The following is a 21,250-nucleotide window of genomic DNA, read 5'->3' on the forward strand; positions in this document are numbered from 1 at the left end:
TGTGATTGGTTATATTTGGGTATTACTAGCCATTTGAGAGGATATTATGCATTTTACAGTGGTTCACTACCAGAATGATCACCAGTGGAATCATTACATATGCCCCCTGTTGAATATATGGCTGATATCCTATATGATGTGGTCTCATGTACCCCAACATGAAATGCATCATGTGCTGAATAGTGAGTCAATGTTGAGACTTATTTGGCAGATTATTACAGCCTAAGTTGCTACTATAGTTTTGACATTGTACAGTGAATTAATTTGATCCTGGAGTTCATCTCTGGTAAAAATGTAAGACTTTATTTTTTCTTTATTAACTGTATTTTGTTGTTCAGCTCAGGCCGCAGCACAATGATGTAGCACTTGGGGAAAAAAATACAACCCAGTAAGCCAGCACCAGAGGCTAAGATAGAAAAGATTTCCACAGCAACCATGGATTTCCCTTTGGTGCTCAGGTAGGTTGGAATAAAGGATAGCCAAACACTGCAAAAGACCAACATGCTGAAAGTGATAAACATGGCTTCATTGAAACTATCTGGCAACTTCCTGGCAAAGAATGCCACAATGAAGCTACTAACTGCAAGGAAGCCCATGTAGCCCAAGAGACAGTAAAAAAGAGTCACTGAGCCCTCATTGCATTCCAGTATGATTTGATCATGGAATGAATGCATGTCCATGTCTGGGGAAGGAGGAGAAATTGTTAGCCAAAGGGTACATATGCCTATTTGAATAAAGGAAAAGGAAAGGACAATAGAATTGGCTGTTCTTTTCCCTATCCATTTTCTTATCTTGGATCCTGGTTTGGTAGCCATGAATGCCAATACCACAGTGGCGGTTTTGGCCAACACACTGGAGAGAGCCACGGAGAAGACAATGCCAAAAGTAGTTTGTCGCAGGAGGCAGGTCACTTTGTCAGGCTGCCCAATGAATAGTAAGGAGGAAAGGAAACAAAGAAAGAGAGAGGTGAGAAGAACGTAGGTGAGGCTCCGGTTGTTGGCTTTGACTAAGGGAGTTTTCTGATGCTTCAGAAATGTTCCAAACACCAAAGCTGTTGTCAGAGCTAAAGAAATCCCAAGAAAAGCTAAAGCAATCCCTAATGGTTCTTTATAAGAAAGGTAGGTTATAACCTTTGAAATGCAATTATTTTGGCCCTTCTTGGAATAGTGATCTTCTTTACAATTGACACAGGCATCCATATCTGAAAAAAAAGAGTTTATAAATATTTGAAAATATTAACTTAATCTAGGGGGAGTTATCCCCCGAATCAAAAAGCCCAAATGAGTGTTTCATGTCTGATCACAGAACCATAAAACATATTTATAGAATTTCTGGAAAAGAGTCCCACAGTCTGATTCTTTTTTCTCACTTCTCTTGATGTTCATTTTTGTTCAATAAAGATCAAATAGTTCAGTTCAAAAATGCTTTCCCCCCTCCAGAAATTTCACCCCTAAGAACATGCTTATTTTTATATAGACCTAAGAACCCGTAACAGAAATGGGGGCCTCATGTGTAGAGGCCACCCCCACCAAGTACCTCAGTAATAGTCTGGTGCTTGGAATCCTTTCAGGCCACAGATTTTAAGGACCATTCTGGTATTAACTTTTGAATATATCTGTTATGGGATATGATTGATATGTGTGCACCTTATGATGTCTCCTACCTTTCTGCTCAGAGATCATCCCTTCTGGACATGGAACACAGTCATAGCAGCAAAAGGTTACCTCCTTTTTTATCCTGTGGTAACCAGGATTACAATTGTCATTGCATACAGAAAGAGGCAGGACCTGTCCCCAAAGATAATCAGAGACTAGCTTCAGACCAATGTGCATTAAGAATGTCTGCTTTACAAGAAGGGTGGCTATTGAAATGGAATGATAATATCCCACAGCTACAAATTATATATGTCCAGAACATATAAATATTAAATAGTTATATGACAAGAGTGCTTGAGAAAAGAGACATAGAAATGGCACCACAATAAAACTGAAAATCACTAAAGATATTCATGCTTATGTGGTGAGATATAATTAGAATTAAAATGTTTGGGAAGATAAGTGTTTTGTATGCAGTCACACGAGCCTTACTTGGTTAAACCTTTTAGGCCAAATGATCAGATCGTTATTAAGAGTTAACTCTTTTTCTTGAGGAGCTTGAGGATCCAGTCTTCCAACTTTCACTTTCACAAATGAGTTATTTGGGAAAGTTACCCAATTTATAACATCAAAACTGACTACTAATTCTCCATTGAGATAAAAATGTGAAGTGTCTCCAGCGCTGTTGTTGAATTCCATGGTTCTTAGAAAGTGATGGAGCTAGATAGTTAGGGAAAATGAAAGAAATAATTAAATTGAAGTTGAAACAAAGAAAACTACATAATATAAATGAGGATTATTTTTTATCTTGCTGTTGTGCTGTTCAGGCTCACAGTCAGTGTGTTATCATACAGCTAGCAAAATTTACCAAAATGGATCTATCAAGCTAAGATAAGTCATATGATAACTTGCTTTAAAATATAGTTTGGATCTTTGAAGTATTATTACCTGCCATGGCTGTATATGTTGAAACTCCAGTCTTCTGTGTTTCAACCCTGGCTCACATATTGTGTTCAAAGCATGTGCCACCGCATAGACAGTATTATAAACACTGTAGCTGTGGTCAGTCATGCGCATTTCAAACAAAATCAGAGGGAGACTTTCCAGCTTCTCTTCCCCAGTGCAGGTTTTCTTGTGCTCCACATCCTTACTAGATATTTTCAATGAACAGCCAAATGCCTGCTCCCAGAATTCCTGGATAAAACCATCTCCTTTTCTCCAAGATGGTTTTATAGTCCGAAGGAAGTCTGGGAATCCCGGAGGCTGGTTGTAGTGAACTATGAAGGATAAAGCACCATGGAAGATTTGAGTATTCCAAAATTTTTCAATAGACAGGGAAGAAAAATCCCATTGGGATGTAGAAATCCAAACTTTACCCAGAAGTAGCAAGGCAGATGGTTCCACAAAGTTCATCAAAAATCTCAAAGCCTGCATTGATGAGGGTTCTGCATACAGAAAATACACATTGGCTCTGCTACTCACAAGAATTGGACTTTTTTCCAGCAGAGTCAAAAGTAAATCTATGAAATTATCGACATAAGCCCGTTTTGGGGTTCTTAGAGTGAAGGCAGAACAGATGCTATTTTGGGAAAGCATGGGAACCACCATCTGCAGAAACTTGTCCCCATTCTCATCATTTACAGCAATGAGACCAATCCATGTCCATCTGAAATAGTGAAGTAGCTTTATAATTCCCCTGTACTCATAGGCTACGCCTGGAGACATCTGGTACAAGGAAGGGAACAAAATATTGTTACTCTGTGCTGAGAAAAATGTTCCATAAGTAAACTGGATGGGAGAAAAGGAAAGTTATTTTTCAGATGGTTTGCAAAAAATAAATAAATAAATTATAATTGTGGAATATTCATACTCTGTGTACATGATATACCTGTGGAATCTTGTAAATAGTCAAAAGGATGGATATATCGGCAGAGGTTTCTGGGTCAATCCCTCCAATTATAGCTATAAGATTTTTCTTTGTATCACATTTGAAGTTGGGTATAAACCTATGCTGTGTAGAAAGCAGATTGAGGGTAGCCTTATACGTCATCTTTGTAAGGTAGTAACCACTGAGGACATGGGAGCCCAAAGTAGCATTTGGTATAATGTAGGGATTCTTGTTGATCTCTTCTATAGCAAATTCCAAAGCCAAGATATTCTGGTAATTCTTTAGCAAAGAACTGTAATGAGAGTTACAGATTAGTTAGCCAAACAGTATAAAGTGTGTTTTCTCCCTTCATAATGTCAACAGGTAATACTTTTATATGTATGATATTCAAAGCTTTATTTGCTGTTTTGCATATCAAATGGCTCTTGACAGGGCACAAGAGCAAATCTCTCTTTCTTGGCCCTACACCAGAACTGTGCATGTTTTTGATGTTGAAACATTACTTCAAAACTGTATAGAAAGCTATTTCCGCAAGCAGAAAGTCAAATGCTTCTTCTGGTTTTGAGACACCCAACGTAACCATTGTGTTCCATGCTTGGATAATCTGCTAATTAGGGTTAGTTTAATTAAACCATGGTTTCATGATATGTCAGAACTGAGCCAACTGCCTATTTTTAATATACATATCTACATTATTTATATTTTGCCTTTCTCATTGAGAGCTAAGCTACAAGTGACACCAGACATGTGTTTTTGGGGTCCTTTTTGAAATGAGGCCTCCAGAACTGCACACAATACTCCAGGTGGGGCCTGAACAATGTATAGCTCTCCTTTGCTTCTCCAAGGAAATGTATTTATTGAAGTCATAATGAAGCTATGAAATGAACTTTTGGTAGCTGGACTTGCAGTCCAGTCCTAAGCAGAGTGACTCCAGTCTAAGCCTATTGATTTCAGTAGGCTTAGACTGGAGTAACTCAGCTTAGGATTGCACTGTTGATTTCACTCCTCATTTATGCAAAGAACTGATCAACAACTTGTTTTGGTGGGGGGAAATTTTGAGGGGGTTTATTTGTTTGTTTACTGTATACAATTTTAAAACTTATGGTGAGAACCTGGAGAAGGGAAGAAGAAAAGAAGAAATGTTCTATTATTCAATTCGCTATGATCTAAAAGATTCTTGAACCAAGTTCATTTGCATGGTTATTATTTTCATCATTCATCTTTCATCTGTAGGTTAGTAATGTAGGGGAAAGATGGGATGGCTCGATCTGGCTGGATCTACGGGCCAAGCGACACATGATGAATGACACTTGAACAGCAAGTGGATTGAGTGGAGGGCAAGTGAACAGGGAGAAATACACTTGCCGTTCAAGTGTCATTCGTCATGTGTAGCTTGGCCCTAAGTAGTCATAAAATAGTGAAATCTAGGCAGTCATAAACTACTGAAACCCCTCTCTAGGATAGGGGTTTGTCAATTTCAAAAACACAACATTATGTTCCTCTCCCCCAGTGATCTTGTGCGGCTCTGTCTTTGAAAACTGTCTTTGAAAAGCTCTTCCCTTCCCCTGCCTCCCCACACTGGGGTCATAACGCTATTTTCAACTACAGTTTCCATGTAAAATTGCATCCCCAACATGTTAAAAAACATGTGTCTGGTATCACTTGTCGCTTAACTCTGAGACTCAAGGTAGATTACACAGTATAAGTCAATATGACCAACAGCTGGGACATTCCATAAGCATTTTCTTGATTCTTACGTTATGAGAGTTTTACTAAAAGAAAATAACCTTACACAGGTTGATTACTCAATTTTAGTGTGGGATGCTCCACAAAAGAAGGAGCGTTGTAAAACAGGAAGATGTGACTGACGACTGCACCAATGATAAGGTTACCAGGATGATAAAATTCATGAGAAATTGGGAAGGCATCATGGTATATGCTGCAATTAGTAGAATGTCTCTTGCAGACAGAATGGCTTAGCAGCAAAAGGATCAACATCAATATCAACATCATCCTAGTAGCAAAGCCACGATGTGCAAATTTCCAGGCTTCCATGTGTAGATTTCCAAACTTCTCCTTATAACATTATTATTTCCTCATATTTATAGCTCACTTGACCATAGGTCTTAATCTTAAATCACAAAATAGCAGCAATTCTGTTCTGCTCTTTCCTGAAGGGCAGACACTGTACATTAAAAAAAAAGTCTTGCACGTGATTATCTGCATCAGTGCCTGGTTTTAGGAATCATAATGGTTCTTTTGTTCTTCATTGTCTATGAACACCATGTGCCCTTTACAACTTCACATTCTTGTCTCAGGAGGACCAATAGACTACTTCAACAGTCCAAGAAAATCTACTTAAAAAAAAACCTTTACAAGTAGCTTGCACGTAGAGATGTACACACAAATATAGTTCTTGATCATCTTCCCTTGAAAACGAGGTGTAAACTTGCAAGAAAACTTGTCACAGTAAAGGGAACAGCATCGTGGATGGACTGAAGGACCTTTCAATGTATTTCTCCAAAGATAACAAAACGGCACTGCTGAAAATTGATGGTGCTGAGAGAAAGGGAGAATTAGTTGACACCTCCTTTATGGGATATAGATTCCACTTTATGAAATCTAAACACCAAAGGCTACTTAGGAAAAGAGTAGGAGCAAAATTCTTCTCAGGTACGTATGAAAATAGGAAGGACTATGAACAAATCAGCCTCTGGAAATGTAACCTGAAATATAAGAGGAAAGAATCATACAGGAGATGGCCAGAGTTCTTTTGTATAATTTTAAACAGTACTGGAGGATTTTATAGCATCTTTCAAATACAGTCATTGCAGTCCATTAGAGAAGATAGAATCCTATAATTTTTTTACAATGATGGTGGAGGAGATAATCACCTCCCCAATGTGTTAGCCTTTCCTGTTGTAGCACATAAACAAAATAGCTAGGATTGGTTTTTCTGAAATCTTAACAACTTGTTTTCCGTTAGTTCTGAAGAACAACATGAAGAACATACAGCATAGACCAGTTAACATGGTGAACACCTTTGGACATAATACAGTGACCATGGGATGTTTACATGGATAAGCAAATGACCTTAAATTTTAATTGAGATAACACCTTGAGGGAAGCACCATAGAGGCAGTCCAAGACAGATGAGCTAAATACATGAATAATTTAATTTAAATTTAATTTACTGCATTTCTAGCCATTTATTGCATTTCTAGCATTTCGTGTTGCCTGATCTGCCAAAGGTAGAAAAATGTAGATCTGGCAACACCATGACCTGGGCACATGCATCCTCCCAGCCCTCCCACTCAGTTGCTCCGCACAACGCCACCTGGCCACCTGGCCCGCATCTGCTGCACCTGCCTGGGAGTGTATGCTGGTGGCAGCAGCAGAGCACGGCAGCTGAGCGGGAGGGCTGGGAGGCTGCAGCAGCTCAGCTGCGGGCCAGGTGCAGCAGGCGGCCAGGGTGGTACTCAGACAGCTTCCCAGCCCTCCTGCTCAGCCGCCAGCTCCACGGCGCACGCCCCCAGTCAGCGCTTGAGGCGGCTGCCTCCATGGATGCGCCAGCCCTGCAAGTATCCCCACATCAGCAAAGTGGTGTGTCAACAACTTCTAGTTGAACGTGTTGATTGCTGTCATGAGATTTAATAACAGTTGCAGCACCAATCCACCCCAATCCAGATGTCTACAAAGATGGTCCATCAGGGTGACCAGTGCCATTATGAGAGCAGCTACGTAGTACTTTCTGTGATTGGCAACTGGCAGGAGATGTATTGTCGAAGGCTTTCACGGCCGGAGAACGATGGTTGTTGGGGGTTTTCCGGGCTGTATTGCCGTGGTCTTGGCATTGTAGTTTCTGACGTTTCGCCAGCAGCTGTGGCTGGCATCTTCAGAGGTGTAGCACCAAAAGACAGAGATCTCTCAGTGTCACAGTGTGGAAAAGATGTAGGTCATTTGTATCTACTCAGGAGGGGTGGGGTTGAGCTGAGTCATTCTGTAAGAGTTTCCCAGGGTGTGGAATGCTAATGGCGGGAGGCTTCACTGTATCCTGAGGAGGTCCTTTTGCATATGGATTGGTGCTTGATGTGCTAATCTTCTCTGCAGGGCTATTGTCGGGTGTGGAGTGTTTTGTTGGCCTTGTGTTTTTCAGAACTGGAGCCCATGCTCTGTTCATTCTTAAGGTTTCTTCTTTCCTGTTGAAGTTTTGCTTATGCTTGTGAATTTCAATGGCTTCCCTGTGCAGTCTGACAAAGTAGTTGGAAGTGTTGTCCAGTATTTTGGTGTCCTGGAATAAGATACTGTGCCCTGTTTGAGTTAGGCTATGTTCAGCCACTGCTGATTTTTCAGGCTGTCCAAGTCTGCAGTGTCTTTCATGTTCTTTTATTCTTGTCTGGATGCTACGCTTTGTGGTCCCGATGTAAACTTGTCCACAGCTGCAGGGTATACGGTATACTCCTGCAGAGGTGAGGGGGTCTCTGCTGTCTTTTGCTGATCGTAGCATCTGTTGTATTTTTCGGGTGGGTCTGAATACTGCTTGAAGGTTATGCTTTTCCATAAGCTTTCCCATCTGATCAGTAATTCCTTTGATATATGGCAAAAACACTTTTCCTGTAGGTGACTGTTTTTCCTTGGTTGTTTGATTCATCCTGGGTTTGATTGCTCTTCGGATTTCATTTCTGGAGTAGCCATTTGCCTGAAGTGCGTGGTTTAGATGATTAATTTCCTCATTGAGAAAGCGCGGCTCACATATCCGTCTTGCACGATCCACTAATGTTTTCATTATGCCTCTTTTCTGTCGGGGGTGGTGATTGGAGTTTTTGTGTAAGTACCGATCAGTGTGAGTTGGTTTCCTGTAGACCTTGTGACCTAACTGAAAGTTTGCTTTGCGGATGACCAAGGTATCCAGGAATGAGAGTTTTCCCTCACTTTCTTTCTCCATTGTGAATTGTATGTTCAGGTGGATGTTGTTGAGATGATTCAAAAACTCCCTCAATTCTTCCTCCCCATGGCTCCAAATGATGAATGTATCATCCACAAACCGGAACCATATATCAAAGGAATTACTGATCAGATGGGAAAGCTTATGGAAAAGCATAACCTTCAAGCAGTATTCAGACCCACCCGAAAAATACAACAGATGCTACGATCAGCAAAAGACAGCAGAGACCCCCTCACCTCTGCAGGAGTATACCGTATACCCTGCAGCTGTGGACAAGTTTACATCGGGACCACAAAGCGTAGCATCCAGACAAGAATAAAAGAACATGAAAGACACTGCAGACTTGGACAGCCTGAAAAATCAGCAGTGGCTGAACATAGCCTAACTCAAACAGGGCACAGTATCTTATTCCAGGACACCAAAATACTGGACAACACTTCCAACTACTTTGTCAGACTGCACAGGGAAGCCATTGAAATTCACAAGCATAAGCAAAACTTCAACAGGAAAGAAGAAACCTTAAGAATGAACAGAGCATGGGCTCCAGTTCTGAAAAACACAAGGCCAACAAAACACTCCACACCCGACAATAGCCCTGCAGAGAAGATTAGCACATCAAGCACCAATCCATATGCAAAAGGACCTCCTCAGGATACAGTGAAGCCTCCCGCCATTAGCATTCCACACCCTGGGAAACTCTTACAGAATGACTCAGCTCAACCCCACCCCTCCTGAGTAGATACAAATGACCTACATCTTTTCCACACTGTGACACTGAGAGATCTCTGTCTTTTGGTGCTACACCTCTGAAGATGCCAGCCACAGCTGCTGGCGAAACGTCAGAAACTACAATGCCAAGACCACGGCAATACAGCCCGGAAAACCCCCAACAACCAACTGGCAGGAGCTTTGTGCATAGGGACATGGGAGGCACTGTGATCATATGTGCCATAATATCACTTCTTGAGATAACATCCAGAACTGACATTACACTGAGCTCAGTGTCAGCATTTTGAAACATTTTTCTCTCACTCCAACCTACACCATGTATCTCTTCAGTTAGGTCCAAGCAAATTGAGGAAAGACAGAGAATGCTCTGAAAATTGCTCCATAGTTCTTTCTCTTGGGCCCTTTGCTTCTTTCTTTCCTTCTTGTTTCTGTCCTCTTTAATGTTCAGAGTGATAAGTGGACAGAGAACTAAAGTGAGAATTGTACAATGTTGGGGTTTCTTTCTCAGGGAGGAATTTTCCCCAGGAAAGGCCATAGGAGGGGCATTAGGAGCCTAACAATGTAAATGTCCCTGTGGTAACTTGCCCGTGTAAAGGAATGTGTGCCTTTGAGCATGTGCAGAATGCCTTTCCCTCCACAGTGGTTAACCACTGTCAAGCCCCTGTCTTTGCCACATCTCTCAGTCATGCATTAGGGTTAAATAGCAAAGATTTTGGAACAGATTTCTTTTGATTCTCTCAATGGCCTTATTTTTCTGTATTGAGAGGTAGAAGTAACGGGTCTTAAGACCGCCTGGTGGTAATGCCTTCTCAGCCCTTTTTTGCTTCAATATTAAAGTGCTTCTTTTTCTGAAATGAAAGATTATGTAGTTTAAACCTGACTCTTGCCCAAAAAAGTCAGGTGTAAGCAGGAGCTTAGAGCACAATACAGACTTAATCAGGACTCACGATCACATCGTGAAGAACTTTTCTTTCTCTTTTCAAACTTTTCTTTTCTTTTCTTTTCTTTTATTTATTTTATTTTATTGTATTTATATTCCACCCTCCCCGCAAGCAGGCTCAGGGCGGATGCATGCCCTCCCTTCTATTGACTATATGTGTGCAAATTATTTTAGGTTTACAGTGGGAGCTAATTAAGGAAAGAAAAGGCACAACATTTCTTGCTATTCTCCACTGCAGATATCTTGTGAACTAAACAGTAATCTCAACATTATAAAGATGGGACATGCAATAAGCTTGGATATATTTAGGAACTAAAGTTACACTTAGTGATTCAGTTACTTGAGTTATAACACAGTCAGTCAAAATTTATAGTGGCAATAAAGATAATGTTTGCTCACAGATCTGACAAAAAGCTTCCAAAACTTCAACTATGACTTAATTAAAAGAACAACAACCCCATTTGGAATGTTTTCAAACCAATAATTCCAGAAATAAGTAATTTGTGTGATTAAAATGACATCCAGTCTGATGAAGAGTTCTGTTAATCCCAAAAGTTCACACTGTTATGTATCATTTGGTTGGTCCAAACAAAAGATATTGTGTGGGTTATGTGCCTGAATAGCCCACCATTCGTGGTGGACTTGGGAGGGGATAACCCTTGGTGCTGAGTAGCATCAACCAATCCCTTAGGCGTCTTATGGCACATGGATCCAGAGGAATTAGCCCTGTTAGTCTGTAGTAGCAAAATAGTAAAGAGTCCAGTAGCACCTTAAACACTAACCAACTTTATTGTAGCATAAGTTTTCGAGAACCACAGCTCTGTTCATCAGATGTATCTGATGAAGAGAACTGTGATTTTCGAAAGCTTATGCTACAATAAAGTTGATTATGGCACACGGGGAAGGGCATGAAACTGGGCTCATCTCAGCATAGTACATAAGCCAGGCCAGAATAATAGAACTAGAGTGGAACTGACCAAAATACTAGCAGTCATAGATTGGGCTGTTGTAGCCCAATATTATGGTACTCCCCATTATTCTGTAGGGATGTGATAGTTGGATGTTGAAGAAAGCTGACAGGAACAAAGCTGTGATTTGAAATGTGATGCTAGAGTAGAGTTTTGTGGATACCACAGACAGCCAAAAAGACAAATAAGTGGCTACTAGATCAAATCAAGCCTGAATTCTCCCTAGAAGCTAAAGAGACAAAACAGGCTATCATACTTTGGTCACATCATGACATGACAAGATTCTCTGGAAAAGTCAATAATGCTAGGAAAAATGGAAGGCAATAGGAAAGGAGGAAGACCCAAAATGAGATGGCTTGACTCAATAAAAGGTGCCACGTCCTCCAGTTTGCAAGATCTGAGCAAGTCTGTTAATGATAAGATGTTTTGGATGTCTTTCCTTCATAGGGTCGCCATAGATTGAAGGCAACTTAAGAGGACATAACACACATGCAGCAAAGTTCACTGTTAGAATAGAATTTTTTTTAATAATTATGACGTAGAACAGCCATTTAAATAAACAAGTTAACTCCATTCTGTTGTTTTATGCCTTCATTTGAGAGTGTTTTTTTCTGATTCCCCCTCATTTTACAGAACAAAAAAAATTGATGAATTCACAATTCTTAAGTATTAATTACAAACATTAATTACAAATTTCAAATGTCCAAGATTTTCTAATATTGCATTGGCAATAGCATCCATTTATTGTTATTAAAATTATTAATGTTATGGGGAAACAAATCTTTAGAAATGGAAAATTATCTACAGAAAAATATAACAAAATTTCCACCCCAGAACTCTTAATATGTTACCCCAGAATCAATTATAGAGTTGGCCCACTACGCTTGGTCCAGATATTCCTCAGACAAATTCCGTATTCATTAAAAAACCACCAGATAGGAGCATAGAGTCTATTAATTTTTCCTCATTATACTCCTCTTGTTATTCATTTTGGGCCTCATCATAATAATGTAGCATTTAGGGGAAAAGATGCATCCCAGAAGCCCAGCGCTGGAGGATAAGATAGAAAAGATCTCAACCACCACCATGGATTTCCCTTTGGTGCTCTGGTAGGTTGGAATAAAGGACAGCCAAACACTGCAGAAGACCAACATGCTGAAAGTGATAAACTTGGCTTCGTTGAAACTATCTGGCAACTTCCTGGCAAAGAATGCCACAATGAAGCTACTAACTGCAAGGAAGCCCATGTAGCCCAAGAGACAGTAAAAAAGAGTCACTGAGCCCTCATTGCATTCCAGTATGATTTGATCATGGAATGAATGCATGTCCATGTCTGGGAAAGGAGGAGAAGTTGTTAGCCAAAGGGTACATATGCCTATTTGAATAAAGGAAAAGGAAAGGACAATAGAATTGGCTATTCTTTTCCCTATCCATTTTCTCATCTTGGATCCTGGTTTGGTAGCCATGAATGCCAATACCACAGTGGCGGTTTTGGCCAACACACTGGAAAGAGCCACGGAGAAGACAATGCCAAAAGTAGTTTGTCTGAGAAGGCAAGTCACTTTGTCAGGCTGTCCAATGAATAGTAAGGAGGAAAGGAAACAAAGAAAGAGAGAGGTGAGAAGAACGTAGGTGAGGCTCCGGTTGTTGGCTTTGACTAAGGGAGTTTCCTGATGCTTGATGAAGGTCCCAAGAACCAAAACTGTGGTCAGAGCAAAACAACTAGCTGACAATGCTAAGCTGATCCCCAAAGGTTCATCATATGAGAGATAGCTTATAACCTTGGAAAGGCACTGATCGTGGTCTGAATTTGCATAACATTTTTCTGGGCATATGATGCAGGTATTCATATCTGCAAAGAAACAGAAGAGACAAAGATAGACTAGGTATATAGCTATTGATTAGATATAGATAGAGAATGATCATGTAGTGTAATATGTAAGCATGTGGATTGTAAGCCACAAAGCCCTGTTTCAAATCTCATCTCAGCTGGATCTCACTAGGTAGACTTAAACAATTGGTTTTCAACCACATCCCTCTCCCAATTATATGGTAGTAAACCTCCATATAGTTAACAGTCTTTAAGTTTCAGCCAGTTACTGGGAAAGCAAATGGTAAGGAATTCCAGCCCTCCCCATGCCTCCAGCTATTTGATTTTGATTTATATGACCTGACAGATTGGTGTGGGGGTTGGTCGGATTGGTGCAGTCCCATTTGAAGTAGCTCAGTGATGCCATAGATGCGGACTGCACTGTATAAAATTCAGAAACAGAGAATAAAACAAAGGAGAACCCCTGAAACATTAGTTCCATCTTAGAAATACAATCAGAGTAACTGGATCCCCAAACTCTAGAGAGATTCAGAAGAAAATTTCTGAAGTGAACCTAATTCATTTTCACTAGATGCACGCACACCTCTTGCTTTCTGAGAACTATAATGGACATTTTCATCAACAGTAAGCCACAAAAGTATGTTCCGAAACTCATTTTTGTCAATCACTAGGCATCAGTTTGGAAGACGTTTATTAGCCTTATGCAACTATCAATGCCACCCTAATCAGATCTACACAGAATCAAGTGTATTCAATAGAGCTTACTCCTTAGAAAGGAACAAGAGTCGAGTAGCACCCGTAAGACTCACAAAATACAAGAGTCGAGTAGCACCTGTAAGAAAAGAACAAAAGTCGAGTAGCACCCTTAAGACTCACAAAAATAGTGCATCTGATTAAGAGAACTGTGATTCTCGAAAGTTTATGCTACAGTAAAGTTGGTTTGTCTTAAAGGTGCTACTGGACTCTTTTCTATTTCACAAAATTAGTGGTTATCTCATTACCAGAAGTGACTGCCTTTCAGGCATTTCATTCAGATTCAGCAATGGAGGGAAGGGATCACGCCCAGCCTGGATTGCACACTCCACCCCTTTCATGTCTTTTGCAACTGATTTGCATTTACATGACCCTCATTCCCTGCACCCTCTCCCTCCTCCCCTCACCCCCTATATCTCTCTGGCCAGTTTCTTCACACACTCCATTGCATCTGCTGAATAGAGCTGAGGTTCTTGAAAACGTATGCTACAATACAGTTGGTTAGTCTTAAAGGTGCTACTGGACTCTTTACTATCCTATAGGAAATGGAAGCTTTGGAGATCAGACTCCATTGTATTACATTCCTGCTGAGCTTCCTCTTCTTCCCAAAGTACCACCCCCCAGGCACCACTCCGAAATGCCCAGGAATTTTCCAACCAGGACTTGGCATTCCTACTTCAATTTGATGTTCCGTGAATTATACTTTAGTTTCAATAAATGAAAACCCTTTGAGATCTCAGGAGAATGTGTTCTGAAATCTGAGTAGCCATTGTGGGGGTTGCTTCGTAACCATGCCAATATTGATGGGCCTTTACAGTTTTTGTTTCTGACAGTCAAATGTTGAGGATATATTGAAACCTTTAAAGACTGTGTCTTACCACTCTGGTCACTAATCTTCCCTTCTGGACATGGAATACAATCATAACAGCAGAATGGCTCCCCTTCCTTCTTTATTCTGCTGTAACCGGGATGGCACTTGTCGTTGCACACTGAAATGGGTAGCACCTGTCCATAAATCACAGTGCAGAACATTTAGTACGGGTTTTACCCTTCAATAGTTTTGCTTTTATTTCATAGAAAATTATGGAAAATCATCTTCAAGATAATCTCATTTCATTTCTGCTTTCAAATTTTAATTCTAGCTCTTTTCCACTCCTGAGAACTTCGAGATGACCACTGGATTATACAATCAGGAGTATCAAATTCAGCATTTATTTATTTTTTATTTATTTTTATTTTATCGTATTTGTATTCCGCCCTCCCTGTGTTCTTTACCAAATGTCTTTAGCAATTAAGCTGCATGAGCTAGAAAAGGGAGGTCTGGACAGACTATCCCTTCCACCTCTTTTTCAAACAGCCAAACTACTAATTGGGAGTATCTACAGGTGGAAATACATGTTACAAAGTACCTAGCGATGCACAAGTGACCTAATTTCATGTGTCCCCCCTCCAACTTTCTATGCACTCATTTGAACAGTCACACCTCAATTTGCTCCACATGAATACATTCATACATTTGCCATCAGTTCCTCCTCAACTGCTAGAAGTATCCCAGTTTCCCCCACATCCATTCATTGAAATGCAAATCTTTACATTTTCTCACACCTCAAAGAAATGCAAATTGTCAAGTCAAAGGAGTCTTCAGTACTTGTTATCTCAGTAAAAACAGTGCTGAATTGGCATTTTGCCCTCCAGAATAACTTTCAGATGCAATTACACAACGGGTGCTCCCTTGAAAGTGACATTCATGAGTGTCGAGCAAGGACAGTCTGCACGTGAATTGAGGACTACACATGCAATTCTGCACTTGAGTGTTTCTAAGTATTTATTAATGTATTTCTCTCTGCATATCATGAGACTTTAGGATTTCCCTCAAGATAAAGAGTAATCAGAGCATCCGGGCCATGAAAGATATGGGTAAAGCTTGGTTCAGCTTCTGCTTTTTATTTATTTTTAACCGTTACTTTGAAGTAGCATTTTAATTCCGTATCAAGGTACAAATACCAAACACAGACACATAAACGTCAAAAGGAAAAGAATGAGAAATGCAAGGCAGACATATATGGATCACTGAGTTGCCAAATATCTTTTGAACCCAAAGTTCAAAATCTTACCTGATTAAATGTCCTAGGCCAAACAATGATTTCATCCTGAATAGTTAACTTCTTGCCTGCAAGAGCATGAGGATCCAGGCTTCCAACTCGTATTCTAAAAAAAGATTTATTTGAGAAAGTCTTCCAGTTTGTAACATCGAATCCTGCGAATATTTCTCTATTTTCATCAAACCGCACTCTCTCTCCAGCACTGTTGTTGAATGAGATGGTCCTCAGAAAGGAATGGAGCTGAGTTCAAAGAAAATAAACAAGTTGTTGCCATCTTCAAAATGAGTTGGGTCCAACTATCTGTTCTGTTGGTGAACAAGAGAGGAAGAAGTTCCCATGGATCACCCATAAGATTATTCTGGAGGTCATGAAACCTGCATGGACAAATGTCATGTGGGAAATGGGCTGCAGTAAGGAGGGAAATTTGATGAGATTGAGTAAAAAAGCTGGCTATATCTGACCCAATGAAATTGACAAACCCCTATCCTAGAGAGGGGTTTCAGTAGTTTATGACTGCCTAGATTTCACTATTTTATGACTACTTAGATCCAGCCAGATCGAGCCATCCCATCTTCCCCCTACATTGCTAACCTACAGATGAAAGATGAATGATGAAAATAATAACCATGCGAATGAACTTGGTTCAAGAATCTTTTAGATCATAGCGAATTGAATAATAGACCATTTCTTCTTTTCTTCTTCCCTTCTCGAGGTTCTCGTCATACGTTTTAAAATCTTATACAGTGAACAAATAAAACCCCTCAAAATTTCCTCCCACCAAAACAAGTTGTTGATCAGCTCTTTGCATAAATGAGGAGTGAAATCAACAGTGCAATCCTAAGCAGAGTTACTCCAGTCTAAGCCTACTGAAATCAATAGGCTTAGACTGGAGTCACTCTGCTTAGGACTGGACTGCAAGTCCAGCTACCAAAAGTTCATTTCATGGCTTCATTATGACTTCAATAAATACATTTCCTTGGAGAAGCAAAGGAGAGCTATACACTGTTCAGACCCTACCTGGAGTATTGTGTGCAGTTCTGGAGGCCTCATTTCAAAAAGGATGTCAACAAATTGGAGCAACCAAGATGATCCGGGACCTGGAGAACAAACCCTATGGGGAAAGACTGAGGGACTTGGGAATGTTCAGTTTGAAGAAGAGGAGGTTGAGGGGAGACATGTTTGCTCTCTTTAAGTATTTAAAAGGCTGTCACTTAGAGGAGGGAAGGGAGCTGTTCCTGTTGGCAACAGAGGGTAGAACTTGAAACAATGGGTTTAAGCAACAGGAGGGAAGGTTCCCGCTGGACATTAGGAAAAATGTCTTCACATTAAGAGTACTTCAGCAGTGGAACTGGCTGCCTAGGGATGTGGTGGGTTCCCCTTCATTTGCAGTCTCCAAGAAGTAGCTGGATGATTATTTGTAATGGATGCTTTAGGCTGTTCCTGCATGGGACAGAATGTTGGACTAGATGGTCTGTAAAGCCCTTTCCATCTCTAGGATTCTATGATCTGTGACAGTAAAGGTTTAGGGACAATATTGCTGTTTCCTAGTATATCATGTACAATTATGTCAGGCAACGTTTGTGTTAAGGAATTTTATAACCTTTCACCCATTATGAGTGCTATTGAAGCAGGCCTGCACATACATTTGGAGGACCAACCTTTGAATCTCACACAGCCATTATGAAATAATATACATCAAGAAATGAAATAATATACAACAAGAATTGACTTTATTTTATTGGATATTCTCACTCACTAATTGGACTGTTGCTATCCAGGACCTGTGAAATAGAATATGCTGAGTTGTTACTATGCACTTGCACTTTAATAATTATATGTGCAATGAATTCATGTAGCAAATTGTAGCACCAGCACTTTATTATTCTGTTGTACCTGTATTTTAGCAACTGTATTAATGGTTTTCCATATGTGAGGTGTGGAATCATTTGTATGAATAGTCGTTTTATTGTATATGTGTTTTACTGTGCAATGTGGTTTATGTATTTGTATGATTAAATACATCATTGTGGTTGTTAGTAGGCACGTCACGTGGTTTTTGCTGTTATATCCATTTTGTAATACCACTTTTTCTGCTGCTATGTCTTAATGAAGGCATCTGCATCTAGGTTTTTTTGGTAATAAAGCTCATTTATCTTTATGGATCATTGTTTTTGGTGTCTTAGTTGATGTGGGCAACGGCTGTTGGGAAATGTAACCTGAACGCAGAGTACCTTTAAGAAATTTTTCCTTAACAGTTTGGTCGTATGAAAATAGATTTGTGTCTTTAGGGTAAATTACCTGCCACAGTTGTGGATTCCAAGGCTCCAGCTTCCCTCTAGCCACCCATGTTCTGTGTTTGAGTCTGGTTTCGTACATAACATGGAGAGCATGTGCAATGGCATGGGCAGCATTGTAGACACTGTAGCTGTGGCCAGTCATGCCCATTTCAAATAAAGGTCCGGGAAGGTTCTCGAGCTTCTCCTCCTCGGTACAGCCTTCTTTGATGTTCTTACCCTCCCTCACACTGGAATTTTTCAATGAACAGCTAAAGGTCTGCTCCCAGAAGTCCCGGATAAAACCATCTTCTTTTATCCAAGAAGGATGTACACTCTGAAGAAATTTCCTAAATCCTAGTGGTTCCCTTGAATGTACTGTGATGGACACGGCACCATGGAATGGTTGTATATTATGGTATTTTTCACTGGTAGTTGAGCTGAAATCCCAGTGGGCTGTCACAACCCACACTTTACCTATAGGTGAATCTAGGACAGATCCACGAAGAAGCCAACTCAACAAGAACATGGATGGAAATGCCCCATAGACAACAAATACATTTGCTTTGTTCTTCAGGAGAGCTGGAAATCTCTTTAAGTAAATAAAAAATAAGATTAGTATTTCAGTATAAAAAGTGTTTGTTAGAGTTCTTTCTATAAAGGCGAAACATATGCCATTCTGGGATAGCATTGGGACCACCTCTTGCAAAAACCGTTCTCCGTTTTCATCATCCAAAGCAAAGAGCCCAACCCATGTCCATTTGAAGTGCAGAAGTAATCGGACAATCCCAGTGTACTGATGGCTTTCATTTGGAACCATTTGGTACAAGCAAGAGAGTAATGTTTTGTCACTCATCCCTGAGACAAATGAGCCGTAAGTGAGCTGAAAAAAATATATTGAGAGTTTTCTTTTAAGAGAATGCAAATTATGTGCAATTGGTGACATTAATGTACATGCAATATACAGTGCATACTGTTTCACTTTGTGACTTCCAAGAACATTTATGTTGTGGTGGTGAAAAAATACTTAGTGCATCCTCACATGTGCACACACAAACATACACACACACACATATGAAGCTTTCTGGATATGGCCAGCAAAGACAAAGAGCTAATTGTGCACCAGGCATGCTTCCGTCCAGCTGGGTTGTAGAGCTTAATAGGAATGCTAGAAACTCCCCATCTTCTTTCCCGTGTATGTTTGTCAACAGAAGAGAGTTATATTACTAGGTTTTATCCCTGTGCAACCACAGAATTTGTACCCATTGTGCTGTCATTCCCAGAATGTGTCTGTAGAATATTATAACATTGAACAAATCGATGGTTGCACAAAGCATGGAGAATCAGTGCTTGAGGGAATTCTCACTTCATTTCAAGGAAACAATGTATCCTGCTAATCCTGAAGTAATTTCCATCTAACTGGCATCTTTTTCATACTTACACAGAAGCTACTAAAGCATTTCTCAGCGCTTTTACAGATCATATATATTTCTGCTGAGCAGAGTGAAAGACAGTGGGTCAGATCGATCCAGATTTCCTGCTGGTGAAAAAGTGAGGAAGGGGTCTCCTCTGACCACTGCAAAAGGCTATATTGGAGACCATGGCAGCTGCATGGATGAAAGCAACGTGGCACAGGGTCTATAGTAAGGGGAGGAGTTGTATGAGATAGAGAGTAGTAGTTTATTTTCCACGGCCAGTGACCAGCAATTTACAAAAACACCAATAAAAGGTACCACAGAAGAAAATAAAACATCAATAGAGAGAAAAAGGAGGTACTATCCAACCCAATAAAAAGTAAAAGGGGGAGGATACATCAAAAATAAATCGATGAAAATGCCTTCGAGTTTCTTTCATCAGAGACCTGTCTCCATGTATACATGAAAGCTAGTTCTTATGATGAGTAAAATGAGTTGGTAAAGCAAGGCCTTGACTGGCCTGAGTTAAGGTGATGCTCATCTACTACTTGTGAGAACTAGGTCTGACTTATACAAATCTCACACCCTTTCTATAATTTTCATGCAACTGTTTTCTTCTTGGCCTCAGTTATTTAAGAACCATTTGTGAATCTTACATTTCCCTCAGAATCACAAAACTGCTCTGTAATTTCATGTTTCAGTTGTAATGCCTCTAGTGAACATACCTGTGGAATTTTGAATGCATTTAAGATGGTGGCCATGTTGATGGAGGTCTCGTAAACTAGTCCCCCAATAACAGTTATTAGATTGTTCTGGGCATCACACTTGTAGTTGGGAACAAACTTGTGCTTTGTGGAAAGTAGGCCCATGGTGCCATGAAAAGTCTTCTGTGGACTATTGTTGTTATCAAAGATGTGGAGACCCAAGGTGACATTGGGTAAGATTGTGGGATTTTCATTGATCTCCTTCACAACAAATAACAATGTCAGGATGTGCTGGTAGTTTTTAGGCATCATGCTGCAAAAGGAAGGAAGGAAGGAAGGAAGGAAGGAAGGAAGGAAGGAAGGAAGGAAGGAAGGAAGGAAGGAAGGAAGGAAAATTTAGTAAAAGGACAAAAATAAAGTAGCATCATAATAATTATAGTTTCTTCACTAATTCCTCAATTAAACCTCAGTTGCTTCTTTGAAATTTGTGCCACAGAAATATTCTACATTTTGTGAAAGCAATACAGCTCTCTGCTAAACCTGCAATTGCACGTGTATTCTCAGAACTGTGCATGCTTTTAAGATTTAGTAGCATACCACCTATCTCAACCTGAATGGCTCAGACTAGCCCAATCTCATCAGCTCTTGGAAACTAAGCAGGATCAGCCAAGGTTAGTACTTGGATGGGAGACCACCAAGGAAATCTAGGATCACTACTTAGAGACAAACAAACATCTCTATTCACCTCTTGACTTGGAAACTCTATGCAGTTATTGTAAGCCATCTGCAGCTTGATGTTACTTTACAAACAGCTGTAGTATCAGAAACATTTGAAAATGGTGGTTGTAAATTTAAAGTTCTATACAACTAATACTTCACAATTATTCAGTACTCTAGATAAGCAAGGTCCCATTGCACCTTAAAGACCTACAAAGAGTTTCTAGCTTTCAGGAATCATGATCTCTTGAGTAAGATGTGAGTAAATTCTCGTATCTGATGAAGGGAGCTTGACCCTCAGAAGCTTATACCCTGGAAACTCTTTGTTGGTCTTTAAAGTGCTACTTAATTACAACCCTGCTCATCTACTATGGACCAACATGGCCTCCC

General features: G+C 40.1%; 2 protein-coding genes across 2 annotated transcripts; both read right to left on the reverse strand.

Annotated features, from left to right (window-relative positions):
• Window positions 1–302: 302 nt before the first annotated feature.
• LOC129339725 (extracellular calcium-sensing receptor-like) lies at window positions 303–4,066 on the reverse strand. Its single transcript, XM_054994308.1, has 5 exons — window positions 3,987–4,066; window positions 3,484–3,775; window positions 2,544–3,320; window positions 1,664–1,787; window positions 303–1,201 (listed from the first exon to the last, which is right to left on the reverse strand). Exons 1-5 carry the CDS (start codon window positions 4,064–4,066, stop codon window positions 303–305), a joined length of 2,172 nt encoding a protein of 723 aa, XP_054850283.1.
• Window positions 4,067–12,018: 7,952 nt separating this feature from the next.
• Window positions 12,019–20,455, reverse strand: LOC129339726 (vomeronasal type-2 receptor 26-like). Its single transcript, XM_054994309.1, has 5 exons — window positions 20,165–20,455; window positions 18,050–18,907; window positions 15,764–15,991; window positions 14,528–14,654; window positions 12,019–12,917 (listed from the first exon to the last, which is right to left on the reverse strand). The coding sequence occupies exons 1-5, from the start codon at window positions 20,453–20,455 to the stop codon at window positions 12,019–12,021; spliced, it is 2,403 nt and encodes an 800-aa protein (XP_054850284.1).
• Window positions 20,456–21,250: the final 795 nt, after the last annotated feature.

This window comes from Eublepharis macularius, chromosome 12, assembly GCF_028583425.1.
Source record: "Eublepharis macularius isolate TG4126 chromosome 12, MPM_Emac_v1.0, whole genome shotgun sequence".
NCBI classification, from domain to species: Eukaryota; Metazoa; Chordata; class Lepidosauria; order Squamata; family Eublepharidae; genus Eublepharis; species Eublepharis macularius.

Bases quoted from the DNA above. Each gene is read 5' to 3' on its own strand.
- LOC129339725 (XM_054994308.1), bottom strand. From the start codon at position 4,066: ATGGTTACGTTGGGTGTCTCAAAACCAGAAGAAGCATTTGACTTTCTG. The intron at 3,321-3,483 runs GTATATCATGTA...TCCTTGTACCAG, and splicing joins CTATTTACAAGATTCCACAG to ATGTCTCCAGGCGTAGCCTA. The intron at 1,202-1,663 runs GTAGGAGACATC...CTTTTTTTTCAG, and splicing joins GATGATCTCTGAGCAGAAAG to ATATGGATGCCTGTGTCAAT.
- LOC129339726 (XM_054994309.1), bottom strand. From the start codon at position 20,455: ATGATGCCTAAAAACTACCAGCACATCCTGACATTGTTATTTGTTGTG. The intron at 15,992-18,049 runs GTAATTTACCCT...CTTTGAACTCAG, and splicing joins GGAATCCACAACTGTGGCAG to CTCCATTCCTTTCTGAGGAC. The intron at 14,655-15,763 runs GTAAGATTTTGA...ATTTATGGACAG, and splicing joins GGCCTAGGACATTTAATCAG to GTGCTACCCATTTCAGTGTG.